This window comes from Branchiostoma floridae, chromosome 6 (assembly GCF_000003815.2).
Source record: "Branchiostoma floridae strain S238N-H82 chromosome 6, Bfl_VNyyK, whole genome shotgun sequence".
NCBI lineage: Eukaryota > Metazoa > Chordata > Leptocardii > Amphioxiformes > Branchiostomatidae > Branchiostoma > Branchiostoma floridae.
This window is the reverse complement of record NC_049984.1, coordinates 23,290,079-23,315,327: the sequence shown is the minus strand read 5'-3', so window position 1 is coordinate 23,315,327 and position 25,249 is coordinate 23,290,079. Positions and strand designations below refer to the sequence as shown.

Genomic DNA, 25,249 nt, shown 5'->3' with positions numbered 1-25,249 from the left:
CCCGGACCCCAGGTGCGACCGTGTGACTGTAGGTTTTGAAAATCGGGAAGGACCCCTACTCTTTTCTTTTTGAATTACGAGAAAACATTACATATATGACTCGTGTTGTTGGATGGTCTTGGACTCTTGGATTATTTGGACGGGAAACATGTTCAGCTTGCAGTCTCGGCTTCTATTAATCCGGATGGTACAAAGGTCGTGATTTCCCATTCCGTGTCGATTTCCAACAACATCAAATTGTACAGAATGATAGCCACCTACTATCTTTGCGTCAAATTCCGTCACCGGGGGTCCTAGCCGGTAACAGCAGTGTCACGGCCACAACTTGCGGGTTAGAACAGGTCCAAACTTTCTTCAATACTTCTTTTCAAATGAGCGCCTGGAAAATAACCGCTCCTTGTGGTATGGTAAATTTGAACCATCCACTCTTTTCTGCCATTGGATACATCCTATCACATGACACAGCCGCTGTGTATGTATAGTATGCCGGCCACAGACGGAGGCACGCCCCATGCGGAATGCGCGTACAAATTAACGCTGAATAAATTTACATCTAGCCTGCCCACGCATATCACAATAACCAAAACAAACACGAGCAACACGGGAAGACACTGCCTGTGTGTCCAGACTGTTCTTTCTTGACGCTTGCTTGCAGATAAAGAAAACATTCGTACATTTACATGTAGTAAGAAATGCTCGCCGTTTAATAGTAAGAAAAATATCATGATTAAACACCACTCACTACACAAAAGTATAAGATAAACCAAGGAGCTTTTAACGGGGGAGGTCTCACCGTGTTCGCTTAAAAGTGCGCGGATTCAAAGATTAAATATGTTGTATGTTCAACAGAAAAACGCAACATTTCATATACGTTTTGGCAACAGATAATCAAACGGGGGAGGTCTCTCCGTGTTCGCTTAAACTGCGCAGAGTCAAAGATTAAACATGTCGTATGTTCAACAGAAATACGCAACATTTCATGTACGTTTTGGCAACATATAAGCTAAACGGGGGAGGTCTCCCCGTGTTCGCTTAAAAGTGCACGGATTCAAAGATTAAACATGTCGTATGCTCAACAGAAATACCCAACATTTCATGTACGTTTTGGCAACATATAAGCTAAACGGGGGAGGTCTCCCCTAGTTCGCTTAAACTGCGCGGATTCAAAGATTAAACATGTCGTATGTTTAACAGAAATACGCAAAATTTTATATACGTTTTGGCAACATATAAGCTAAACGGGGGAGGTCGCCCCGTGTTCGCTTAAAAGTGCACGGATTCAAAGATAAAAAAATGTCGTATATTCAACAGAAATACCCAACATTTCATATACGTCTTGACAACATATAAGTTAAACGGGGGAGGTCTCCCCTAGTTCGTTTAAACTGCGCGGATTCAAAGATTAGACATGTCGTATATTCAACAGAAATACGCAAAATTTTATATACGTTTTGGAAACATATAAGCTAAACGGGGGAGGTCGCCCCGTGTTCGCTTAAAAGTGCACGGATTCAAAGATTAAAAATTTCGTATGTTCAACAGAAATACCCAACATTTCATATACGTCTTGACAACATATAAGTTAAGTGGGGGAGGTCTCCCCTAGTTCGTTTAAACTACGCGGATTCAAAGATTAAACATGTCGTATGTTCAACAGAAATACGCAACATTTCATGTACGTTTTGGCAACATATAAGCTAAACGGGGGAGGTCTCCCCTAGCTAGTTCGCTTAAACAGCGCGGATTCAAAGATTAAACATGTCGTATGTTCAATAGAAATACGCAACATTTCATGTACGTTTTGGCAACATATAAGCTAAACGGGGGAGGTCTCCCCTAGTTCGCTTAAACTGCGCGGATTCAAAGATTAAACATGTCGTATGTTTAACAGAAATACGCAAAATTTTATATACGTTTTGGCAACATATAAGCTAAACGGGGGAGGTCTCCCCTAGTTCGCTTAAACTGCGCGGATTCAAAGATTAAACATGTCGTATGTTTAACAGAAATACGCAAGATTTCATATACCTCTTGGCAACATATAAGCTAAACGGGGGAAGCCCCCCTTCTTTGCGTAAACGGCGGTTCGAAATAGATTACAGATGCCGTATATTCAACAGAAAAACGCAGTATTTAATGTAACGTAAGGGAGCGCATATAAGCTAAACGTAAGAGGTATTCCCTGTTCTAATCAAAAATTGCGCACAGAAAGATCGAATACGTCATATGCTTTCGGAACAAACAACATAGAAGAATATTGTATTTGACTTTTCTGAGGTATTAACATAACATTTTGTCCCGGAAAACGCAATTGTCAGTTTTGACAGTAAATCTTGCCACTGTTTTAAAACTGCAGATCTAGATGACGCAATGCTTTATCAAACGCCAGACAAAGGCTTATTATATTTGACATAGCCGAGGTAAGTTTGGTAAACAGATCTAGAGAAACGGTATTTGTCAGTTTTATATTAAAAAAAACTGAAATATTACCACAGTGGTAAAACAGTAAAACGGATTATTTTTTATAACTTTTTTAAACATTTAAGTTGTCTTTTCGGCATACTAAAATACATGTAAAATTCACGTAAAGAAACACGACAGATTAAGTTACATTTACAAACGCTGAAATCGTACGTAAAGGCCAGATGTATGTTTCCAATGCCTTTAATAGATCTTAAAATCTTCTGAAATATTTCTCCGCCTTTAAGGTTTTTATACGTATATCTGAAACTTGGCTTAAATAGTTGTTTTCGTGCTGTGGGAAATGCTACATTTACATTATTTTCCATTATATGACTATATTAATGCATGTAACATACATAGTCTGTGGCAGATGGAGGATTAGCAGATTCCAATGACGCAAGTAAATTTGCAGAATTAATGCGAAAGTGCTCAAATCCTTCCAAGTACATGTATTACGTTATTGGATTGTCAATATTGTGACCTGCGTAAGTTAGCTAAAGGTGTGCATAACCAAGCATAAATTATGCAAATGTAAAAGTCATTGCCATAATCAAAATATTTCATGGAGGTATGAGGTCACCGAACTCTTGTTATTGCAAGTCTTGTTTTCCCTGTGATTCCAGTATCAAATAGTCATAAATGACAGTTACATAACTTTTATCAAATTTTATTCAACAACAGAAAGTTTACAATCTTTCACTGGAGAGTCCTCCATTCACACATTGTCATTTGATCTTAACATTCTTTCCTCAATCAAGAGCAAAGTACCATCAAGCAGAAATCTTACAAAACAGCATGAACTATAAAGTTAATTAATGACTTACTAATATCTTGATACAAATACAACAAGTTGTATCCTCACAAATATTATTCATAGAAAATAATCCCAGACAAACGGATGCTTTGGCTAAAGACTTTCAGATGATATTTGCAATAAGTTAGAAAAGAATAGTTCAGTCACAATAATCCTAAATTGTTAAAAACATTCAACATGGAAACTTTGTATATGTTGAAAACATTTTGAGAGTAACTGCAAGAATATATTTTCACTCATAGCAACTTCTAAATAGCTGTGTAATTATTTTACAGTTAGAACATGTTTCAACAATTCCAATTTGCAAATAATATGATTGGGTTCCTTCCTCAAAAGGAGAAGGTAATATTATCTGCTTCTGTATATTTTTAGATTTTATCAAGATGGACATTGATGACTCTTTTGTGGAGAGTCCATGTATGACCCTCACGCAAATGATTTGCAGGGCTAGAATGTGTGAATTTCTTTCCACTCAGTCCACTGAAGCTTCAGAATGTTCTGACATGTTGCAACAAATAGTGAATCTATGTTGGAACAGTTAGGAAATAACACAAATAATGCATTCTAATGTTTCAAACGTGTTGAAATGATACGATATGAAATGTTCAGGAGAGTCAAACAAATGTCAGAAAATTGGCATTAACAGTCATTATGGTAAGACAAATTCAGTTCTAATACAATTTCAGACTACAACGTACTACAGTAACAGTTATGACCACTTCCATGTCAGTGCCGGCCATGTGCTTTATTATCAGTAGCCGGTGAAGACAGTGATTGTGTTTCTATTGGTCACAACCAGCTGTCCCCCCGGACCAACTGCCACCCCTGTTGGGTGTTCAGCACGGAAGGCAATGTGGCGGACATACACGCCCCGGCCGGTGTACATCACCACGCGATGGTTGTATAGATCCACACTGTCCACCACCATGATGTGACCGGAACTGTCCACACAGATGCCTTCGGGAGACTCACTCCATCCCAGTCCTCCGAACCTCATCACGTACCGGCCGGCCTCGGCATACTTGTAGATGAAGTGAGTGCCGGCGTCGGAGATGAAGATGTCTCCTTTCCCGTCAACGGCGACGAACTTCGGCTTCTTCATCGGCGGACCGACACCCCACAGGAATGTCCCATCCGGCGTGAAGGCCTGCACACCACCACGGTGACCGTCAGACCATGTGACGTACACGTGGTCATTGTGCAGACCCACGGCCATTCCGCGGACCATCCCCCGTGGCACAGTGTCAGGCAGGTCAAAGTTGGCCTTGAGAAGACCAGCCCTACTGACCTGTACCACGGAGTCAGGACTGGCAGGATACCCGGTCATCAAGACCCACAGATGGCCATCCTTGTCGATGGACACATCAGATGGCATCTTTGATGGGTACCCCAGCCCTAGGGCAGCTTGTGGGAACTGGTACAGGTAAGCACCTTCCATGCTGTAGACTTGGAGGCGCGATTTGGACCGATCAGCCACCCAGATCTTGTTGTCGGGGGAAACTGCCACTCCGCGTGGGCTGCGCAGTTTTCCAGCCCCCGGCTCATCACCGAATGTGATGATTTGTGGCCTGTTGCCTTGGTCAGACGTTTCTGCTGAGAAAAACAAAAACATGTCCATATTTTAGCTGGGCTGTCACATCAATATCTGCTGAATAAATCATTATGATTATTGAGATAGTGATCCGATATTGTTTTTCACAATCTGCGTCTCTTTCCATGACCCGGACATGCAATTCCTAATATTTTCTTGAACATAAATGTTGATTATTACTTAAGCAATACTACAACCAGACAGTCTTTTTACACGTCAAGTAATGAGAAGGTGTACGAAAAGCTTTTTGGTCTTTGGCTGTTATAAATAAAAAGGACAAGAAGTAAATAGAAGTTCGTTACAAATGAAAAAAAATCCAAACATTTGTTTTAAAATAAACTGAAACAAAGACAGTGTGAAGAATAGCTAAGATAAAGATACAATAGGCTAGATAAGAATTGTTATGACAAACCTCCAGTGTCCGTACGGGTGGAACCCGGGATGCTGATTGGTGCAGGTCCAGCTGCTTCCATCTCCATGGTGATGCCGTGTGAGGGGCCACGCCCAGGGACCTGACTTACCTAAACGGTTAGAATTGGTCAAGTAAGTATGCAGCTTTCTCAATTTCTATCTATCACATCTGATTTAGAACGGGTCAAGTAAGTAAGCATCATTCTCAATTTCTATCTATCACATCTGATTTAGAATGGGCCAGGTAAGTATGCAACATTCTCAATTTCTATCTATCACATCTGATTTAGAATGGGCCAGGTAAGTATGCAACATTCTCAATTTCTATCTATCACATCTGATTTAGAATGGGCCAGGTAAGTATGCAACATTCTCAATTTCTATCTATCACATCTGATTTAGAATGGGCCAGGTAAGTATGCAACATTCTCAATTTCTATCTATCACATCTGATTTAGAATGGGTCAAGTAACGATGCAGCATTCTCAATTTCTATCTATCACATCTGATTTAGAATGGGTCAAGTATGCAGCATTCTCAAGTTGTATCTATCAAATCTTATTTATAATGAGTCAAGCAAGTATGCATCATTCTCACTTTCTATCTATCACATCTGATTGAGAATGAGTCAAGCAAGTATGCATCATTCTCAATTTCTTTCTATCACATCTGATTGAGAATGGGTCAAGTATGCAGCATTCTCAATTTCAATCGATTACATCTGATTTAGAATGGGGCAAGTAAGTATGCAACATTCTCAATTTCTATCTATCACATCTGATTTAGAATGGGTCAAGTAAGTATGCAGCATTCTCAATTTCTATCTATCACATCTGATTTAGAATGGGTCAAGTAAGTATGCAGCATTCTCAATTTCTATCTATCACATCTGATTTAGAATGGGTCAAGTAAGAATGCAGCATTCTCAATTTCTACCTATCACATCTGATTTAGAATGGGTCAAGTCAGTATGCAACATTCTCAATTTCTCCTATCACATCTGATTTAGAATGGGTCAAGTCAGTATGCAACATTCTCAATTTCTACCTATCACATCTGATTTAGAATGGGTCAAGTAAGTATGCAGCATTCTCAATTTCTATCTATCACATCTGATTTAGAATGGGTCAAGTAAGAATGCAGCATTCTCAATTTCTACCTATCACATCTGATTTAGAATGGGTCAAGTCAGTATGCAACATTCTCAATTTCTATCTATCACATCTGATTTAGAATGGGTCAAGTAAGAATGCAGCATTCTCAATTTCTACCTATCACATCTGATTTAGAATGGGTCAAGTCAGTATGCAACATTCTCAATTTCTATCTATCACATCTGATTTAGAATGGGTCAAGTAAGAATGCAGCATTCTCAATTTCTACCTATCACATCTGATTTAGAATGGGTCAAGTCAGTATGCAACATTCTCAATTTCTATCTATCACATCTGATTTAGAATGGGTCAAGTAAGTATGCAGCATTCTCAATTTCTACCTATCACATCTGATTTAGAATGGGTCAAGTAAGTATGCAACATTCTCAATTTCTATCTATCACATCTGATTTAGAATGGGTCAAGTAAGTATGCAACATTCTCAATTTCAATCTATCACATCTGATTTAGAATGGGTCAAGTATGCAACATTCTCAATTTCAATCGATCATATCTGGTTTACAATTGGTCAAGTAAGTATGCAACATTCTCAAAATCGATCACATCTGATTTAGCTTCGTAAGGAAGGCGTGATATGTCGGCATTAGGTTTTTCAAGAACACAAAGGGCTCAATATTTTAACAACTTACATCTCAGCAATTGTAAGGTTCATCAGGAATACATGGTATTAGTGTTTAGTTGAATGCTTGGACATCGGTGATGCAGCAAAACGTCTCCAATAGCCATCTGTTGCTTTATAATCACCAAGGCTATACTGACGTTATATGAGCACTCAGATTAAGCCAATGAGGGCCGAAAGTACTGACCTTGATGACGTCAGCAGCTGTCACTTTGCCAGTCCTCATCAGTACAGCAGGAACAGCAGAACGTTGCCCAGCAGAACTGCCAGTGGGCCCTGCTGTGGCTGTAACCAGCTGTGTCAGCGCAGCAGAACTGAGCCAGGCAGCAATGCCAGTAGAGTTGGGTCCTGCTGTGGCTGTAGCCAGCTGTAAAGGAGTAAGTGAACAATGTTTGCTGTGTCATATTTGCAGATCTACATCTACAGAATTTATAATACTGTTTATTATTCATATAATTATGTTTTTGTATATGTTTGGATGTGCCTTTTTATCGCGTGTTTGTTTCCCAATCCTGTATGTGTGAATATCCAGAATAAATCACTAAACTTACTGAGCCATGGTTCCAAGGTCGGGAGTTGAGGTGCGTCAGGAGCACGGGCAGCACGATCACCAATGTTACCAAGGCACCGGTTGCCATGCCAACGCACAACAGTAGTCGTGGTGACAGGCGGTGACGTAGCTGTCCCCAAATGGTACGGTTCTCTTGGGCTGAGGCTGTTGGTCGGACAGAAAAGTACGTCATTGGTTAACAACTCAAGTAAAGATTCACTGCTACATTTTTTCTAATGTTTGAATTGTATATCATTTAATCAAGAGCTATTCAACAGCTCTACTTTGAACAGTTCCCTTCCCAGTATTCAATGTACTACTGATGATTGTAAACAGTAGAACTCTATTGCAATCAACATGATTTTTATCCCTTTAAAGAGAGGAATGCCACAATTCTTCTGTAACACCAACCTGGAGGCTGGTTGGAGTTGTACATCGGGTTTGGTTGCAGCTGGTTGATGACGTCCTGCGGGTTTGATAACGGATTCGGCCCGCCAGGCACTCCGGTCGGTCTCCCAGGCCTCGGGGTGGAGGGGACAGTCGGTGCGTCTCGGTTCAGAGCTGGCCCGAGACGCATCCCGAACGAATCTCCATCCTCATACACGTGTGTGGCGGCCGCCACAGGTTGGGCCCCATCGGTGGTTCGTCCCGGCCTCGGGGTGGAGGGAACAGGAGGAGCGCTGCAAGGATCTCCCTTCAGAGGTGGTCCGAGACGCATCCCGAACGTGTCTCCATCCTCATACACGTGTGTGGCGGCCGCCACAGGTTGGGATGACCCACCGACTTCTTTTGGAGTTGTTTGTTGACCATCAGCACTTCCATCGGGACCTTTTCGAGAATAAAGACATATCAACTTAGAATTTCACGACCTCACACCTTCTCCAATGAATGTTAACCTTTTGGAATGACGTATTACAAATGTTTCTCAATGATTATGCAAATAAGCCCTCATTTGCATAGATTATATCAGTGGACCATATCTTCTCTACCCAAACAACGCAAGTTCATTGTAGCCTTTCCTCATTCATTAAGCAGATGATTAGTAAGGTATTCACTTTCTTGTCTAATGATTTTGACATTTGCTTAACGTCCAAAAGCCACAGGAATGAAATTCCCGTCATCGGCCACAACAATATCATAATAATTTCTGAAAATGCACATAAGTTATTCATTTACATGATTGATATCTATAGATCTTCCTCTTGGAATTACATAATAATCATATGTTTGATTAGTCCTATTGATATTATGAAACGCAGCCTATCTATTGCATTTCTTAGTCATTAATGAAAATTATCCCCTGATTTGCACAATCACCACCTTATTGAGTCAATCATTATCGAAACTTATCAACATACCAAATGTCAAATCTTGAATTATTCTTCTTTAAAAAAAAAAGTATAGTTATAAGCTGCTTTGGGCCTAAAACCTGTTTTGGGGCCTAAAACTATTATCACTTCTTCAAGTTCCAAACATCTACTATCAAAAGTTTATGACCATAACATGTCCAGAACATGATATGTCAACCATGCTGCAGTACTTTTAAAAACCTCTAGGTTGCCCTTAATCCATACATTTCTGCATTATGCCAACATTATGATGCATATCATAAAGTTCTATTCACAACTTATTGGGTTGCGCTGTTTACAAGCCAAGAAGCAAAAACGCGCGTGAAACATATACTGTAACCTTCTGGGCAAAGAAGACCGCTTTGTGTTCCTCATGAATAAAGTCCTTCATTAAGTTCAAACAAACAAACAAAGGTAATTGATAGATCTCTGGAAGATCAATATAAATTATAAATTATTTCTTTAGTCAAAAATTGCCAATGATGGGTATTTTTATGACATTAAAAAATCATGGCTTTTCTTGTCACCAAAGATGAGTTTAGGTTGTCCATCAAGAATAACATATAAGGTTGGCTGAGGCCTCTATTGCACTGGACGGGGATCGCGCTGTGACCTCCCTGCGACCTAACTTGGATTTGTTTAACCATTGGTTTTATAAAGTATGGCTCAAAAGTCAACAGAACACACAAAATAATTGTTTCTGATCTGTGTAGTATCTGTGTAAGAAGGATCGCAGAGCGATCGTAGTGGGGTCGCAGCCCTGGTAAAATGTGGATTAGGGGTGGGTACTGGTAAAGAAAATTCAGGTCCATGAACGGTCCATGTGCAGAGCTAGAGCTAGAGGATCAGGTCAAAGTCCGGACCGGAACCTGGACCTAATTATTTGTGAAATTACCATACTCAAACAATGTTCCATTTCGTTACAAAGGATTCTGTTTGGTGAAGTATCCGACGTCCATTGGCGTTTTAGAATCCTACCTTCATATGAACAACAGTAAATGCCTCTGTTTTAGGACGAATTTGGTTGTAGAAACATGGTACAAATGACTATTAACCCTCCACTACTTAGCTCTTGTTATTTTCTTGGACGTTTAACCCCAAAACACGTGCAAGTCTGCCGGTGTAATCTGTTCATTTTCGAATCGGTCCAACATCCGATTTTTTTCAGGTACCGGTTGCCACCCCTAGTTAGTGGTATGTGCGTGGACTGCGGAGGTATATGTAACAACACTTTCATCAGAATACGGCTATTCTTACATATAGCCCAGTCACAATACATTCCTCATGTATATCTGTATTTTACAAATGATATACTTTTCTGATACACCGCCTTCTTATGATTATGCAAACGAGAAAATTACTATAGAGACTGATAACTCCTGCCTCATATCACAGTACATTCTACCTCTTGACTTACTGACGTTGAATATTCATATCATATACATATTATACAGCAGAACACTATACCATTAACATCTAACGTTATGCAAATGTTCATTTCAAATGTAATGAGGATCTTGTTTGTGCGTATCCTTATATTGCTTTACAGTGTATATCCTAGTTATCAATTCAAATATGCATGAGGAAAGCTGTGATATAGTGCAGACTCCTTCGTGCAGGAAATGAGATTCAAATATGTCAAGAGGGGATGTTTCTGCGGCGCTTGGGTAAATCATGGTTTCACAACGAGCGTAAACAAAATCTAGAGCTATAGATAGAGTAATCTATGATCATTTAGCAAATATCTGGTTGGTCTTCCTAATAAATGCTTTATGCCATATGGTCAATTATATTTTCAAAAAAGGCGTCAGAAAAATCGCTATCATATAGCACAGACTCGTAGACGCACGTAATGCGATTCAAATATCTCAAGAGGGACTGTTTCACAGCGCTTGGCTAAATCATAATTTTACAACTACTAGAACAGCGGCAAATATCTGGATTGCATCTACGTATACCGCTAAGCCAAGTCAAGGGGCGACGTTAAATGGCTGTTACCATAAAGACAGTTTTGACTGAATTTCTTATGCATATTCAACATAAAGCACATGCATGCCCAAGTCAGTTAGTCTTGTTTCAGCATGCAGGGACGAAACTATCGCTAGGGGGGCGAAACCAACAGTCACACACAGACAAACGTAAATTAGCAAATTGATCTCCCTCAGCTACTTGTTTTATCACTTTGTTAACGTTATCAAAGGTATATACACACATTCGAGTGTTATATATACATAGGAAACGTACAGGACAACAAATGCGCTCTTTAGATAAAGGAGGCTGTATGGTAGGGTCATAAGTACAAGTATGGATCAGAAAATCTACCGTGGTGAGCGGGAAATAAACTCAGTTACACTTCGGATAATTTTAGTCACGCTATAGCAGCGACACCTAGCTGCAGTGCGAAGTAGAACAAGTCAGTACTTCCCTTCTTGGTAAATGGTACTTTTTGTGTACAAGGAAACCTTTGTTATACAAATTATTCTCCCCATTTGGAAATTATCTATTATATTCAGCAACGATAACAGTCCGGCGTAGAAAAGAAGAGCTGTGAGAGAAAATGTTGCATGGACCCTGTCAACACTGGTACTAGTGGATGGTTTACATGAACATTCATGACTGGAATATACCTATTCAATACTTTAGAGGCAACAGGTGCTAGTCTTGAAATCCCTACCTGCTATGCGGAACTAAAACGATCAGTCCCCTTAAACTGGAGTAAACAGGAAGGGGTGAAAGAAAATGAATTCTGGAACAGTGATCGTAATCCAGACTGCACGATGCCGTGTTTTGGTATTAGCAAAAGGCTACAAAATTGTTCTCTCCACGAAGACAAAGTGCTTGTTTCTTATTTGCTTTCATACCAGACTAAATGGTAGATCATGACACGAGAAACCGTTAATTATAAGTGCGTGGAAAGATCAGGAATCCACTTTCTAAAGTTAACGTGATGATTTTGCATAGGTCTAGTTGTGCAATTTTTCGAGTACGAGGGCCCACAACGACAAAGTCGTTTTAGTTACTGCCGGCCGCGATTTAAGCTGTTTTCCTGTCTTAGAACATGTTGCTTGGATCATATCAACACAAGTAGTTGGTTTGCATGAACATTTATGACTGGAGTATATCTATAAAATACTTCATAGCTACGCATGGTAGCCTTTAAAGCTCTACATGCTATACTGGACTAAAATCAGTAGTCCTCTAAAATCATGGGTCGGCATGATAATCAACTGCTAGACATTACGGTTACCATAAGAATGAGTACAAAATTTAATCCTGCGACAGTTATCGTAACTCAGGCTGTACGATCTAGTGTTTTAGTGAAATGATTATAAAAGGCTACAATATACCTATTTAATTTTTTATCACTACAAATAGGACTAAAACGGATATCATAGGATAGGTCGGCATGGTAATCATATAGACAATAATGTGGTTGGCCACAAGAATGATAATAAATTATGAATCCTGCGACAGTGATCGTTATTCAGACTACAAGGTGTAAACTTTTGACATCATATTGTTGGTGTCAGAAATATAATGCTACAAAATTATAATTTGTTGCTTCTTCTTTGCTAACTGTATGGAAATTTAATGATCAGAACTACAATTTTTTAAGTTAACGGTATGATAAGTATCTATTATCACCTGATATGTGATTTTTTTATTTCCTCAAAGATATGAGGGTCCAAAGCGTCAAAATCGTTGGGAATGATGATATTGTGTTCTCAACTGCTTTTCTGGTCTACTCTTATTTCACTCTATCAATGATAAGATTACGGTTCGTCTGTGGTAGCTAAACTGTGGGAGAAACAGTCAGAAAAACATTTTCATACATCGTTAAGCTTCCTGCATGAATGGAGTGTATATTGCAATGTTACAATTGGCACTCATCCTGAGTGTCATCCTAGTTAGTTAACACGGGGCTTCCATACCCTCCCCCTCACTAAGCACATTTTGTTGGTGAGGGGAGAGTACGGGTAGCCTAGTATCCAGCCGTATTATAGCTCCCGAGTCTATCCTCTCCAGAGAAGACAGAATACGGCTGAATACCAGGCTAGAGTATGGGGCCCTGCGGTACGTTGATGGCGTCGCTGTGGCCGAGAGATTCGACAGAACGCTCAACGAATTTCATCGATGAAAAACGATTTTTTTATTCTTTGTGTGTTTGTCGTCTTTTTGGTCATATTTGTACGTTTTGTAACTCAAAGGTAACATATATCCAATCTAGAATGCAGCGACACTACCAAGGTACCGCAGCCCAGTAAAGCTAAGGGCACAAGCCGCCGTACCTGCAAATACGTGTTGTCTACGTGCCAAAACGTGGGCAATCTTTTGGGATTCGTAAGTGTACCACATCCGTACGAACTCGTAGAGAATCCGACGGATTTTGGTGCAACCAGACACAACGTAGAATTTGTGTGCATCGGGCTGTGGATTCGCCAACCCCCCACCCCCCCGTGCAAGTAGGGGCAACACGCCTGCCCTGTACAGCCTAAACGTTTTCAGAAATACGTGGCGGACGTGGCCTCCCAAAAAAAAAGCACGGACAAATTGCACGTAAGGCGGGTTGTGCCCTTAGCTTAAGATACCCCCATAAGTGTGATGATACTCGGGCCAAGTAGAACTAACCTGGCGGCTGATCTAGGTCCGCGTTGTACATCGGATTCAGGGGCAGGTTGACGATGTCTTCCTCCCGCATCCAGTAGACACCGGCCCTTTTTGCGTTTCTCCGTTTGGGGAGAAGAACCCGACCCTGTCCGGCGGGACGAGATGGTTCGCCTGGAGCCTGTCCGGGGGGATGAGTCGGACCCTCCGGATTCTGTCCAGGGGGACGAGACGGACCCTCCGGATTCTGTCCAGGGGGACGAGGCGGTTCCTCCGGAGTTTGTCCGGAGGGACGAGACGATCCTCCACGACGACGACGACGGCGTTTTTTCGGGGGAAGAGGCGGCGGTACCTCCGAAGCCTTGTGGAGCGATGCCATAGGGGTATACCCGTTATTTACTATAGGAGCCATTGGCATGTATCCGTTTTCTACCGAAGATATCGACGCCATAGGAATATAGCCATTGTCTTTCAAAGGGGCCATTGGCATGTACCCACTTTCCTCACATGTCGACCCTCCTGGTCCAACCAACTCTGTCGCTATCTGGCTATTTGGTGTTCGGGACGGCCGAAGCTCGTCTCGCGGAGCCTCCGCCATCTCGCTCTCGGACCGCACCCACTCTGGGGCCGATCGCGAAATGCCGGATAAGTTTAGAGTTAGAAGCTGAATATTCAAGAAAACTGGACGAACTGTGATTGGTGTGTTTTTCCCACTACGCCTCACAGAAATGTAGACCAATGTTTAGTGAATTACCGTGTTGTGTTGTAATCTTGAAGTAGAAGTAATGACCAAACGAACCGAAACGGACTATGAACACTGAGCTTCTTGCCCCACTATGTGTGTTGTACCATATATGTGTAGTCATATGTAGGTTGATGGATTTATTAGCATTCAATGTAACATATATTCTCTGTTATATATTATCTGACCCTTACCTCCCTCATGACCTCAATGAAAAGCGGCCTGCTGGCCGATTTGAGGTTCTCGTGAATAAATAAAGGTTCAAACAAACAAATCCCTTCTCAAGCTTTTAAACAAGGAAGTATGGGGAACAAGGTATTCGAATCTATACAAGCAAAATGAATGTAATTGGACAATGTTGTTGTTGGGGCTCCAAAATTGTTCATTTGGAAAATATTCATTTCAAATATTCATTACCCAAAATGTAATTTATCATAAGATATCAGGACAGTGTGTGGCGTGGTGGTAATTGTTTCTGGTTTCACCCCCCTGGCGCCATTCCTTGAAACTGCATCAGGACTTACGGTTTCTGTATCTTTTGTCATCTAAACAAACTACATCTAGGGTTTTATTATTTTGGGGATAGTTTTTTTTTTATAGATCAGGTAGAAGTGGTGTAGGTTTTGGCCCCTAGCAGCCTGTTCTGGAACTTCAGGGGCGTTTTTGTTAAACTCTGTCGGTGAGAATATCTGAATGAAGGAACAGCGAATTTCCTTACAATGTAGGTAGCTCAGACATAGATGTACACAATAAAGTGCAAGTTATTTAACTTCTGGACTTGAGTTGGGTATAAGTTACTCTCCAAGCAGAGGTTTGAGTTGCGGGGATATAATAGTAGTAGTAGTCGGGAAATTTACAGGCGCCACCAACTCACCAGTCTTACTGCTCCGGACCTTTTACTGAACACTACTAGTGCATAATATAGCAACGGCTTTCATCATCATCAACGGCTTTTATGTTTGTAAAGTGATTGACCAATATAATCAAAAGGTGCCTTGCTATTGTTACAGGAGTTTAATTTTTGTATACATACTAAATTAAACATTAACATTTTTGGTCTTTCACATCTTCTTCTTTGGCCTTTGACTTGTGGTTCTCTCAAACGCGCATACGGTACCTTAATGTCCTATCCGAGGGACGGTCCTAACCAATTAAAGCTTCATACTCATTTTGACCTGAGTGAAGTGAGGAAAGTCGTGTTAAGTTTCTTTCCCAAAGTTGCGAAATCGGTGGTACATCAACGGATTCGAACTCCAATCCTCTGGGTTATGAATCAAATACCCTGCCCGACCTTCTGTATACGTTAAGATGGTATCTCATTGCACTTGGGGAACTGGTGCGGCACTGCGGGATTCGTTCACTGCGGTACTGTTTTGTTATTTTCGCCAACTTTTTATAATTTAGATATTGCATAATACGTAAAATTGTGACTAAGAAGACAACAAAATACACAAAATCCGTTCTTTATTTCTGAAATTCTTTGAGTAGTCTTCGAACCCGCAGTGCCGCACCGGTGCCCCAAAATGCACTGAGATACTAAATTAGTAACGTCGACTATCATAATTCCACCAGGTGTCCTTATACCACCACCTCAAAAAAAAACTTAGTATAGAGCTCTTCCCAAGATTGTCTTCAACACAGAATGTTAATTATCTCAAATGTAATACAATTCAGATATTTAGGTGTTGAAGGCAATCTTGAGAAGGCCTCTATAACAACATTTTTTGAGGTGGCGGTATGATAGTCTACCTGCGCACCCACCCTTCCTGACTTTCGGCCGCGCACACTCTCTGATGATCGAAAAGCGCATGTCTCCTAACTAGGGGTGGGTACCGGTACAGAAAATTCCTGTCCAGGTCCGGTTCAGGTCCAGAGGATCAGGTCCAGGTCCGGACCTGAACCGGAACCTGATTCATTAGGTGAAACTTGTGAATGGACGATACTGAAAACAATGGCCATTTTGCTACAAAGAAGTCTTTTTTTGTATAGTATTCGAGTCCCACTTACGTTTTAAAATCCTACAAGGCTAACTGCGTCTGTACGACTAGCTGTAAACCTTGGTAGAACTATAGACTCAACGCTACTTCGCTCTTGTTAATTTCTTCGACTGGTAAGCCCCAAAACGTGTGAATGCCTGATCATATAATCTATTCATTTTCCAACAAAGGTCCAACATCCGGTCCACCAAAGTTTTTTCAGGTCCGGTTTTTCCGGACCGGCCCAATAAGGAAAACCGGTTTTGTACCGGTGTGACAGCAATCTCGCCCCCCCTGCGATCTCGCCCCCCCGGGGGGCGAGATCACTAGCGTTTTCGCCCCCCTTTAGCGTTTCCCCCCCCCCCCCCCCAAAAAAAAAAGCAGCTGGTTACTACATATTACAGGTGCGCTACCTGGTACTATACTGCACCTGAGGAGTAACGTATATGGTGTGTTACCTGGTACCTATATGGCACCTTATTACCGTACCGTAAGATGTCATACCTCGAAAGTCGATACTATACTGTTCGGTGCGAACATGACATTGAAATGAAAAAGACAATTTTTGCAGCTGAGGTGGCATAAAAACAGTGCTACTGCGAACGTATAAATCAACACCGTCTATGGTACGGAATACGTCAGCTATATGTTTTCAATTTGTCACAGTGTTTTCTTTCTTGTGCTGGAAACATTTCCAAAGCACTAACAAAAACACACGTGAATAATAGTTTTTCATTATAAACACTATCTACGCGCAAGTTGATATAGCTGTTGCTAAATGCTACACAAACACTGGTAAAGTACCAGTCTTAAGAAACACGGGTATTAAAATGCATCAGTTCCTAAATACTAGAAAAAGCAGTCATGTTGGAGGTGAAGATATCCCTTGGCCAAGTGCATATACCAAAATGTGCGTTATTCTAATTAATACCTAATATTTGCATAATTAATAAAGACATTACATAGTTCTCTTGTGGTCACTTCATGGTAGAGACTTCATATTGGAGATATATAGGTTGCTTGAGGACAGGTGAATACAATGAAATACATCTTATGTCAAGACTCAGGTATATGCGATAATGGGAATACAAGGGACCCAGTCACCCAACCCTCCTTGTCTGAAACAAGTTCAACTATCTTATTACCATGTAATTACTTTAATAATGATACTATGAATGGAGTTATGTATCAAACTCATGTACTTATATCATTCTGAAACTGCATTTTGTGATTTATACCAATAAACTTCTAAAATGTCATGTAAACCCGTTTTTTTTGGGGGGGGGCGAAATCGCTAAAGGGGGGCGAGGTAGGGGGGCGAGATCACTAGCCGGGGAGGGCGAGATCGCTAGTGATTTCGCCCCGGGGGGGCGAGATCGCTAGTGATTTCGCCCCCGGGGGGGCGAGATCACGGGGGGGCGAGATCGCTGCCACACCTGTACGCTGTACCGATACCCAGCCCCTCTCTCTGGTGATCGAAAAGCGCACGTCTCCTGGCTGTGTCCTGAACTGGCCTCACACGAATATAGCAACTCTAATTGTCTAGAAATTCGATGTTGTAGTTTACATGCATAACCAACATGTATTGCTTACCACGTATTATCATATTCACTTTATAATACTAGTAATTTCCACAACTTGAATTGGAAACAGAGCTTGTTTTCTGTGGTGTAAAATATTGTAATAGAAATATTGTGCAGTCTATTTCGTTCAGCATAACGTTTTTCGTCAGTCACGTACACAAGCTCTCAATCGGCATATCATAGACTTGTTTTCCCTGCATACCGGATAACTTGCATTGCTGCAATGCATTAGTTTGTGAATATTGAAGCACTAAAGGAGTCGAAAGGAGCTCGTAGTATGTTCGTTAAAAAAGATTCAAAGACTCCCAGAACACAGTTTGGTGCAGTCCACGGTTTTTATTCTCCTCCCTCGGTCTTCAACACAGTCCACACACAACATCCTTCTCCCAGGGTTGCTTCTTAGTCTAGACAGACTCTCCTGTCCCCCGTATCTCGCTTCCCTCCCCCCTCCCTACTTTCTCTAAGCCCGGGATGATCCATCATACACATTGGGGAAGGAGTAGGAGTAGGGCTGGGTACCGGCACGGTGCCCGTGTACAGGTGCAAAACGCTTTTTTTTGGGGGGGGGGGGCGGTCCGGAAAAACTGGACCTGAAAATATTCGGTGGCCGGTGGGGGGGTTGACATCATCTTTATTGACATATAAATGCAACACATTTAAAATCAACACTAAGATGAGTTTAAATGAAGAAGAGACCTAGGCCTTAATCAGAACGATAAAAGGACCTATTGGAAAATGAACAGATTATATGATCAGTATTTCACTCGTTTTATAAGGGCTTTAATACCTGTTGAAGAAAATAACAAGAACGAAGTAGAGTAGAGCCTATAACCATTTCTACCAGGTTTTACTGTCAATCGTACAGAAGCAGTTAGCGCTGTAGGGTTTTAAAGCGCTAATGGGAGTCAAAACATGTATAAACATAGTAAAAATTAGTACTGTATTACGATAAAATAGTAAACAAACGAACAAAAAGATAGTTGATACGAAAGCACCAACTAATACGTGGTAAGTCACACGTGTTGGTTATGCATGTAAACCGCAACATCCAGTTTGTAGACAATTAGAGATGCTATATTCGTGTGAGGCCAGTTCAGGACACAGTTAAAGGTGTACTCTCACTGCACTTGGGGCACCTGTGCGGCACTGCGGGGTTCGTTCACTGCGGCACTGTTTTGTTGTTTTCGCGATTTTTAATAATCTAGATATTGCGTAATGCGTAAAAGTATGACTTAGAAATACACAAAACGGAAGAAAATTCGTTCTTTATCTCTGAAATTCGTTGAGTCATCTACGAACCCCGCAGTGCCTTACCGGTGCCCCAGGTGCAGTGAGAGTCCGCCTTAAGAGACATGCGCTTTGCTAGCATGCAGCAGAGAGTGTGCGCTGCCCAAATAAAGTCAGGGAAGGTGGACTAACTACAGTAGATCCAAACAGCAAGCAGTCAGATAGCCACAGTGATGGTAAATCGAACAAAGTAGCTACAATATGAGCAAATATAGACCATAAATTGCAAAGAAATTTCGTAAAAAGGGATAATGTCGGATAATGTCATAAAAATGATAATGTCGCAAAATGCACACCACAGAACGTCTGATTTGGTAGAATATTTATTGAATAAATGAATGAATAAATTTTATTGCACGACAGTTTCACATGGTACAATGCATGTCATCCAATACAAATACAAAGCAACCAGTGCAATAATGATAGTCTATTCTAAATTCTACAGGAATATGGACGTATTGACATGTAAAGTACAAATTAAAAGTTTCAGTTGGTAAACAATACATTCCTTCATCCGTATAAGCCCATGTACTTAGGTATGGAGTCGGGACATCACATGATTAGATTTAGATTATGTCACCGCGATTCTGTTCAGTCATTGGTTACGGCACTAGTTATTCATCAACCTTATCTGACAACTGACAGCTGTCATTCCTTGCAGGTGATGTAAATTCACGATTGTGTCTTCTTGGAGATTACGTCACTGCGCTGCAATTTAGTCATTGGTCACTGCACTGATTGAACTTCCAGTGTTGACCAATCACAATGCAGAATTACCCTGCTTGATCAGTGTACTTCTATTGTTGACCAATCACAATGCAAAATTCCCCTGTGCGATTTTTGCTGACGCCACACACACACACACAGACAATAGAATCATCGTCTTCGTAGTGAAAGACCCTCTTTCGACAAATTTGTTGGCCAAGTGTTTGCACTTTTTCTTTACACGGTGAACGGTTGAGTTTGATTTCAGCGACAGACCAGCATCTCTGTGTACAGAATGAACCTCTTGTTCTTGACGTTGTTGGCAGCGGTGGTCAGTGCAGTTACGGCGGGCGGTACAGGCCCTCCTCCCCACGGAGACTTCGCCGCCACTGCCCGCTTTGTCGTCCACAACAACGACTGGGGCAGTCTGGCGACCATATCAACGTACCCGCCTATCAAGGGGAAACCGTTCGTGGATGCTTTCTCTGTGAGGTTAGTACAGACTTCAGCTTTCGTTCGGAACTTGGAGAAAAATAGCTCAATACTAGTTTTGATTTGCATGTAAACGGAAGGGGTGGATAGCACTGTAAAGTGTAAAGTAGCTCGTTTGGGTATTTAAAATGATAAGTTTCGATGTCGCATCGACCAAATATGGCGCTGTCATAATTCACGTAAGTATGTAAAAATTCACTTCTTGAAATTGTTGTATTATCCCAAGTAAGGAACCTAAATTGTAGTTTCCAGACAATACACATTATGTCATAATATTTGGGTTACCCTGATCAAGGAGGTTATATATATATATATAATCGTGCCAAAATTATCAGTATCAATATACTACTATGTTTATTTCTGTGTGGGCACACATGTGTAACGTTACAGTTATTGAATAACTTTTTGCTCTGTGAATTGCAAAACCGAAAAAAGAACAAAGCAAGGAGTTGATGAAAGCTCCTTGAACAAAGAGCAGACGTGGGTCGCGGTCCCGCTTGGGATGTATGCAAATCCGTTTGTTTATCGCTGTATCTGTCGGTAATTACTAATGAATGACAATGCAGAGTGGCAGGATATGAGGTAGGTGTGAAATGGTGTAATCAGAGCCTTCGATTATACCGATACACCATTGAAGATAATGGTTTGGCCCGGGTCCAAAGTTGGTCCCGAAGACTGTACGGAAGCGATTGGTGTTGCTGCAACCTAGACGTTAGACATTACCCTGGGAGCCAGACAGGACCGGGTAGCTAGCTAATTTTGTTCGGGGAGCCAAGGCAGTCAGCCCGCCGATCTCACATTAGCGATCTGGAGAGTTTAACCCCAAAGGAGTTATCGCTACCCTAGTAAGGGCAGGTGGACCTCACCGGGCTTAAACTCCCCGGGGCGCTAATAGGAGATCAGCGGGCCTGACTGTCTTGGGCCGCCGAATAAACTGTCCTAGCTGCCCGATCCCAGCTGGTCCCCAGGGTAGTTATACATCTGTTCTTATGACACAGTAAACGAATGTATGTTGGTTTGTTGCAGTGACGGACCTGTGGGTAACAGTACCGGTGTGCCGTACTTCTTGTTCAGTCCGCTGGAGAGAACCACTCAAGACCTACAGGCGAACCCTTATGTTACTCTACTAGTATCAGGTAAGGGATGGCAAACGTGATGCCGTATTTTCTTAGATAAACTACGAAATTTTAAAAACTTTTCAATGTTCAAAATATGTTGCAAACTGTTGCTAAAGTTGGTGTGTGTACTTGATTTGTTACGTTATTGCACGAATAAAGCCTACGTCACCTTTTCCAAACCGGGGTCCGGCAAGGTAGCTTTCGGGAACGAAAAGTATGCTAGAAAAGACACTAAAATATTCTAGACGTTAAGAGAACAGTTTGGGCAATATTTGTGTATATTTTCACAAATACATTTTTTTTTCGTTTCCAGAAAGTTTGAGAAACGTTTTGGAAATGTGACGATCGCCTAAATGGGAAAATGACCTTACTTGCCACAGATAAGCACTTCCCATTGCGTTACACTTTGATATTACAGAGGTCCAGAGCGGGTACTGCGCAAGCGTGAAATGGGATCCCGAAGATCCCCGATGTGCGAAAATCCACCTGTCGGGAAAGATCGTGACGGTACCCGAAGACGAGATGGACTTCGCGAAGAACTCACTGTTTTCGAGGTAATCAAAATGAATGTGTTTAGTATCATTTTCAGCACAGCGAGATATTCCCGTGAGATTAAAGCTAAGGGCACAACCCGCCGTATGTGCTTTTTGTCCGTACGTTTTTTGGCGGTCACATCCGTCACGTTTTTCTGAAAACGTCTCAACGCACGTCAGCCGACAAAGTTCTGCCTGAACGTTCTACAGCGTGTCTGCGTGCTCCCAATCCGTCGGATTCCGTACGAGTTCGTACTTTGGCAGTACTGTACCACTTATGGATCCCAGAAGATTGTCCACGTTTTGTTACGTAGACAGCACGTATTTGTACATACGGCGGGTTGTGCCCTTAGCTTTAGTAAAACGGTAAAAGGGAAGCTAAGATAAATCAAAGTACTACATAGTCCTGGTATACAGTTTACTCTTTTGTAACATAATGACAGTCTTTTGTAACATAATACTATAGGGTTTGTTGACAACAATGTTAAACATATTTTTAAACAAATTTCCAACGACCACTGGCGTCTTCTTCAGGATCAAAACTTATGACTCATCACTTCAGGACGTAAACTCGCGAGAGTTACAGGCACGTGATCTTATTAACACGTGATCTTGCGGATACGTGACGTCAGCAATAGGTCAAATGTGCCAAGAGTTTACGTTCTGAAGTGATTGACCATCAGTGTTGATCCTGAAGAAGACGACATTGGCCGTTGAAAATCTAATCCGTGTATACCTTTGTGTTGCAAGAAAGTGTAGCATTGTACTATGAGATGAGATGAAATCCCATGATCAAGAAAGTTATTTTTTTTAATATCATCACCACAGGCATCCTATCATGGCGGAGTGGTACAACATGCCGGATCACCAGTTTTACATCGCCAAGATGGCAATAGATGAAGTTTTCGTCTTGGATTTCTTCGGCGGGGGACACAGTGTTTCTCCTCAAGATTACTTTAAGGCTAATCTGTGATCTAGCATTTCCAATGATTGCTTAACTCACCTTTATCACTTCTTCTGTCAACTGTAGTTTTCTAGTCGCAATTTTTGCTCAAAAGCCATCCATGTTCGGTTTTCACTTTTCAGTCCGATTTTTAGCCTCCTTCGCAGACGTTCTATGCGGGCTGGCGTCTCTTTTTCTGGGGAGGTCTGATTCAAGATTTTCAGGGCACAAAAAAAATTATCTCCTCGGCCAAAGAACTTCTGACCACTGCCCACATGTTGAAAATTGCGAATCAGCGAATTAATGCCCCTCCCCCTCCAAATGAACCCCACTGAGTGCCATTATCAAATCAAACAAAAACACTCTCAGTACATTCAGCAAGTCTCATCTAAAGGCTTAATAAACGTATGTGAGAAACTTTCGCCAGAAAAAAACAATCTTCTACCCTAAATTGTACGGAATGTTCAACAATTGTAAGGTTCAAACAAACAGATTATCATCGTTCTAGTTCTTAAGTCACGTATATTTTGTATTGACAACCCGCATACAAAATAAAGCATGCAGTTCTTGATCAGAAAGAGAGTGGTTTATTTCAACTATCCAGAGAAACCAATTTTTAATCATCCCAGTTCTACTGAGCAGTTGTGGGTCTGAATCCCGGTTACCCGCTAGTGTTTTGACGCTACTGGAAATGGTTCCAATGAGTCCTCATGATCAGTCGGATATCCCGTAATGAAACAAAGTTGCAAATAAACACATAGCCACAAACGCTTCTGAAAAACATATCCACCTTAAAGGGGCATTCCACTCCAGAAGGGAGTCTTGTTTTCCAATAGATAATGTGTCAATGAATACATAATCAGTCGAATTTTGTGGAATTCACCTTGGGATGAATTGCGCGATGTGTGTTTTGGACCCCGTTCACACTCAAAAAAATGAAGCGGCTTCAACGTCGAAGCCACTTCAACGGGCAAGCCGCTTCAAAAAAATTACGTTCACACTCATTTCAGACAATCCGATTAATCGCACACAATTCCGTACCTGGACTTCAGGTACTTTTTTTACAACATTGTTTGTAGGTTTTCTCAAACCCACTCTTAATAGTCTTATATCATGATCCAGAGAGAAAGCTGTTCAAAGATATGCTTGTTTTTTGTGATTTTGTTTTAGCTTGCTGTGTTTCCTCTCTCTTCGCGTGATAAAAAAAGCTTTGTTTGCTTCCCATTCCACTTGCCTTGACCCTACAGCGATTTTTTTTCTTTCCAGACATTATCATTGGGCACAAAATTCAGTAACGTGAGCAAACCTGTCAGTGTGGCGTGTGTTCCTGCTCCCGATACCTGGATATATAACCTCCAACAGGGGGAAAATCTGAAATTTGCATAGAATCTATCCCGCGTTGCGTTCACACTCGCGATTTCAGCCAAGCGGCTTGTTCACAAGTGTCTCAAACTACCTCCCAGGGATGGATTGCAAACGAGCCGGATCGGTGAAAATCCAAGCCGCTTGGAGCGTTCACACTCAAGAAAACGATCCGGATCAAGCGGCTTCCACGTTGAAGCCGCTTCATTTTTTTGAGTGTGAACGGGGTCTAAGAAATCTCGTCTTGTTCTTGTATTCTTTGCTATCTGATGAGCAATTTGCCTTCTCGGTGTGCCTGAAATTAGTTTTGTCACCGTACCTAAAAGTTTTGCATTGTATTCAGCCATAGGATTAATTCAATTAGAGGGTACTTGGGGAGTTTAGTAGAAGACTGAATGCTTTTGAGGCACGTGGAGTAACTGGATACTTAATCGCATAATTATCTATCGGAAAATAACACTCCCGCCCCTTTAACGAAAGTAATAAAGGTTAGTGGTTTGTAACAGGATAGGAAGGATGCGTGTGTTGGACCGTATTGTTGTCCTGACCTTTATATAATCAACGATATAGAACGTATTGTTTTCGTCCGATTAGTGTTCGCATCTGTATCTCTTCGTCCCCTTTGTCGCATTCGTATGTGGTTTGGGATGTCGTCTTCACGCAGTTGTGCGTTGATGCACGTTGTTTTTCACGGCAGCTGTTTTTATAATCGATATATTAATTTAAGAAATCACCCCTATATTCCTTGTATTGTGGAACAGGCCATGTGGTTGGTTTGGTAATTAGCTTATCTCCAAGCAGATATGGGCTATGTGTTAATGTAGAATAGCTGTCGTGGCAGAGGTATCCCTAAACAGATCTGAAACTCTGGGTTCCTAGCACATTGCATTGGTCAGTGCCAGAGTTAAAATAAACAAGTACAAACAACATT

The 25,249-nt window shown here is 41.4% G+C and overlaps 1 protein-coding gene across 1 annotated transcript; it reads left to right on the top strand.

Moving 5' to 3' along the window:
* The first annotated feature begins 20,027 nt into the window (after window positions 1-20,027).
* LOC118418443 (protein CREG1-like) lies at window positions 20,028-23,534 on the top strand. Its single transcript, XM_035824344.1, has 4 exons — window positions 20,028-20,362; window positions 21,389-21,498; window positions 21,899-22,034; window positions 22,842-23,534. The coding sequence occupies exons 1-4, from the start codon at window positions 20,166-20,168 to the stop codon at window positions 22,984-22,986; spliced, it is 588 nt and encodes a 195-aa protein (XP_035680237.1). The 5' UTR covers window positions 20,028-20,165; the 3' UTR covers window positions 22,987-23,534.
* The last annotated feature ends 1,715 nt before the right edge of the window (window positions 23,535-25,249 follow it).

Coding starts and splice junctions, on each gene's coding strand:
- LOC118418443 (XM_035824344.1), top strand. CDS start 20,166: ATGAACCTCTTGTTCTTGACGTTGTTGGCAGCGGTGGTCAGTGCAGTT. Junction 21,499..21,898: donor TGTTACTCTACTAGTATCAG/GTAAGGGATGGC, acceptor TTGATATTACAG/AGGTCCAGAGCGGGTACTGC. Junction 22,035..22,841: donor AAGAACTCACTGTTTTCGAG/GTAATCAAAATG, acceptor TCATCACCACAG/GCATCCTATCATGGCGGAGT.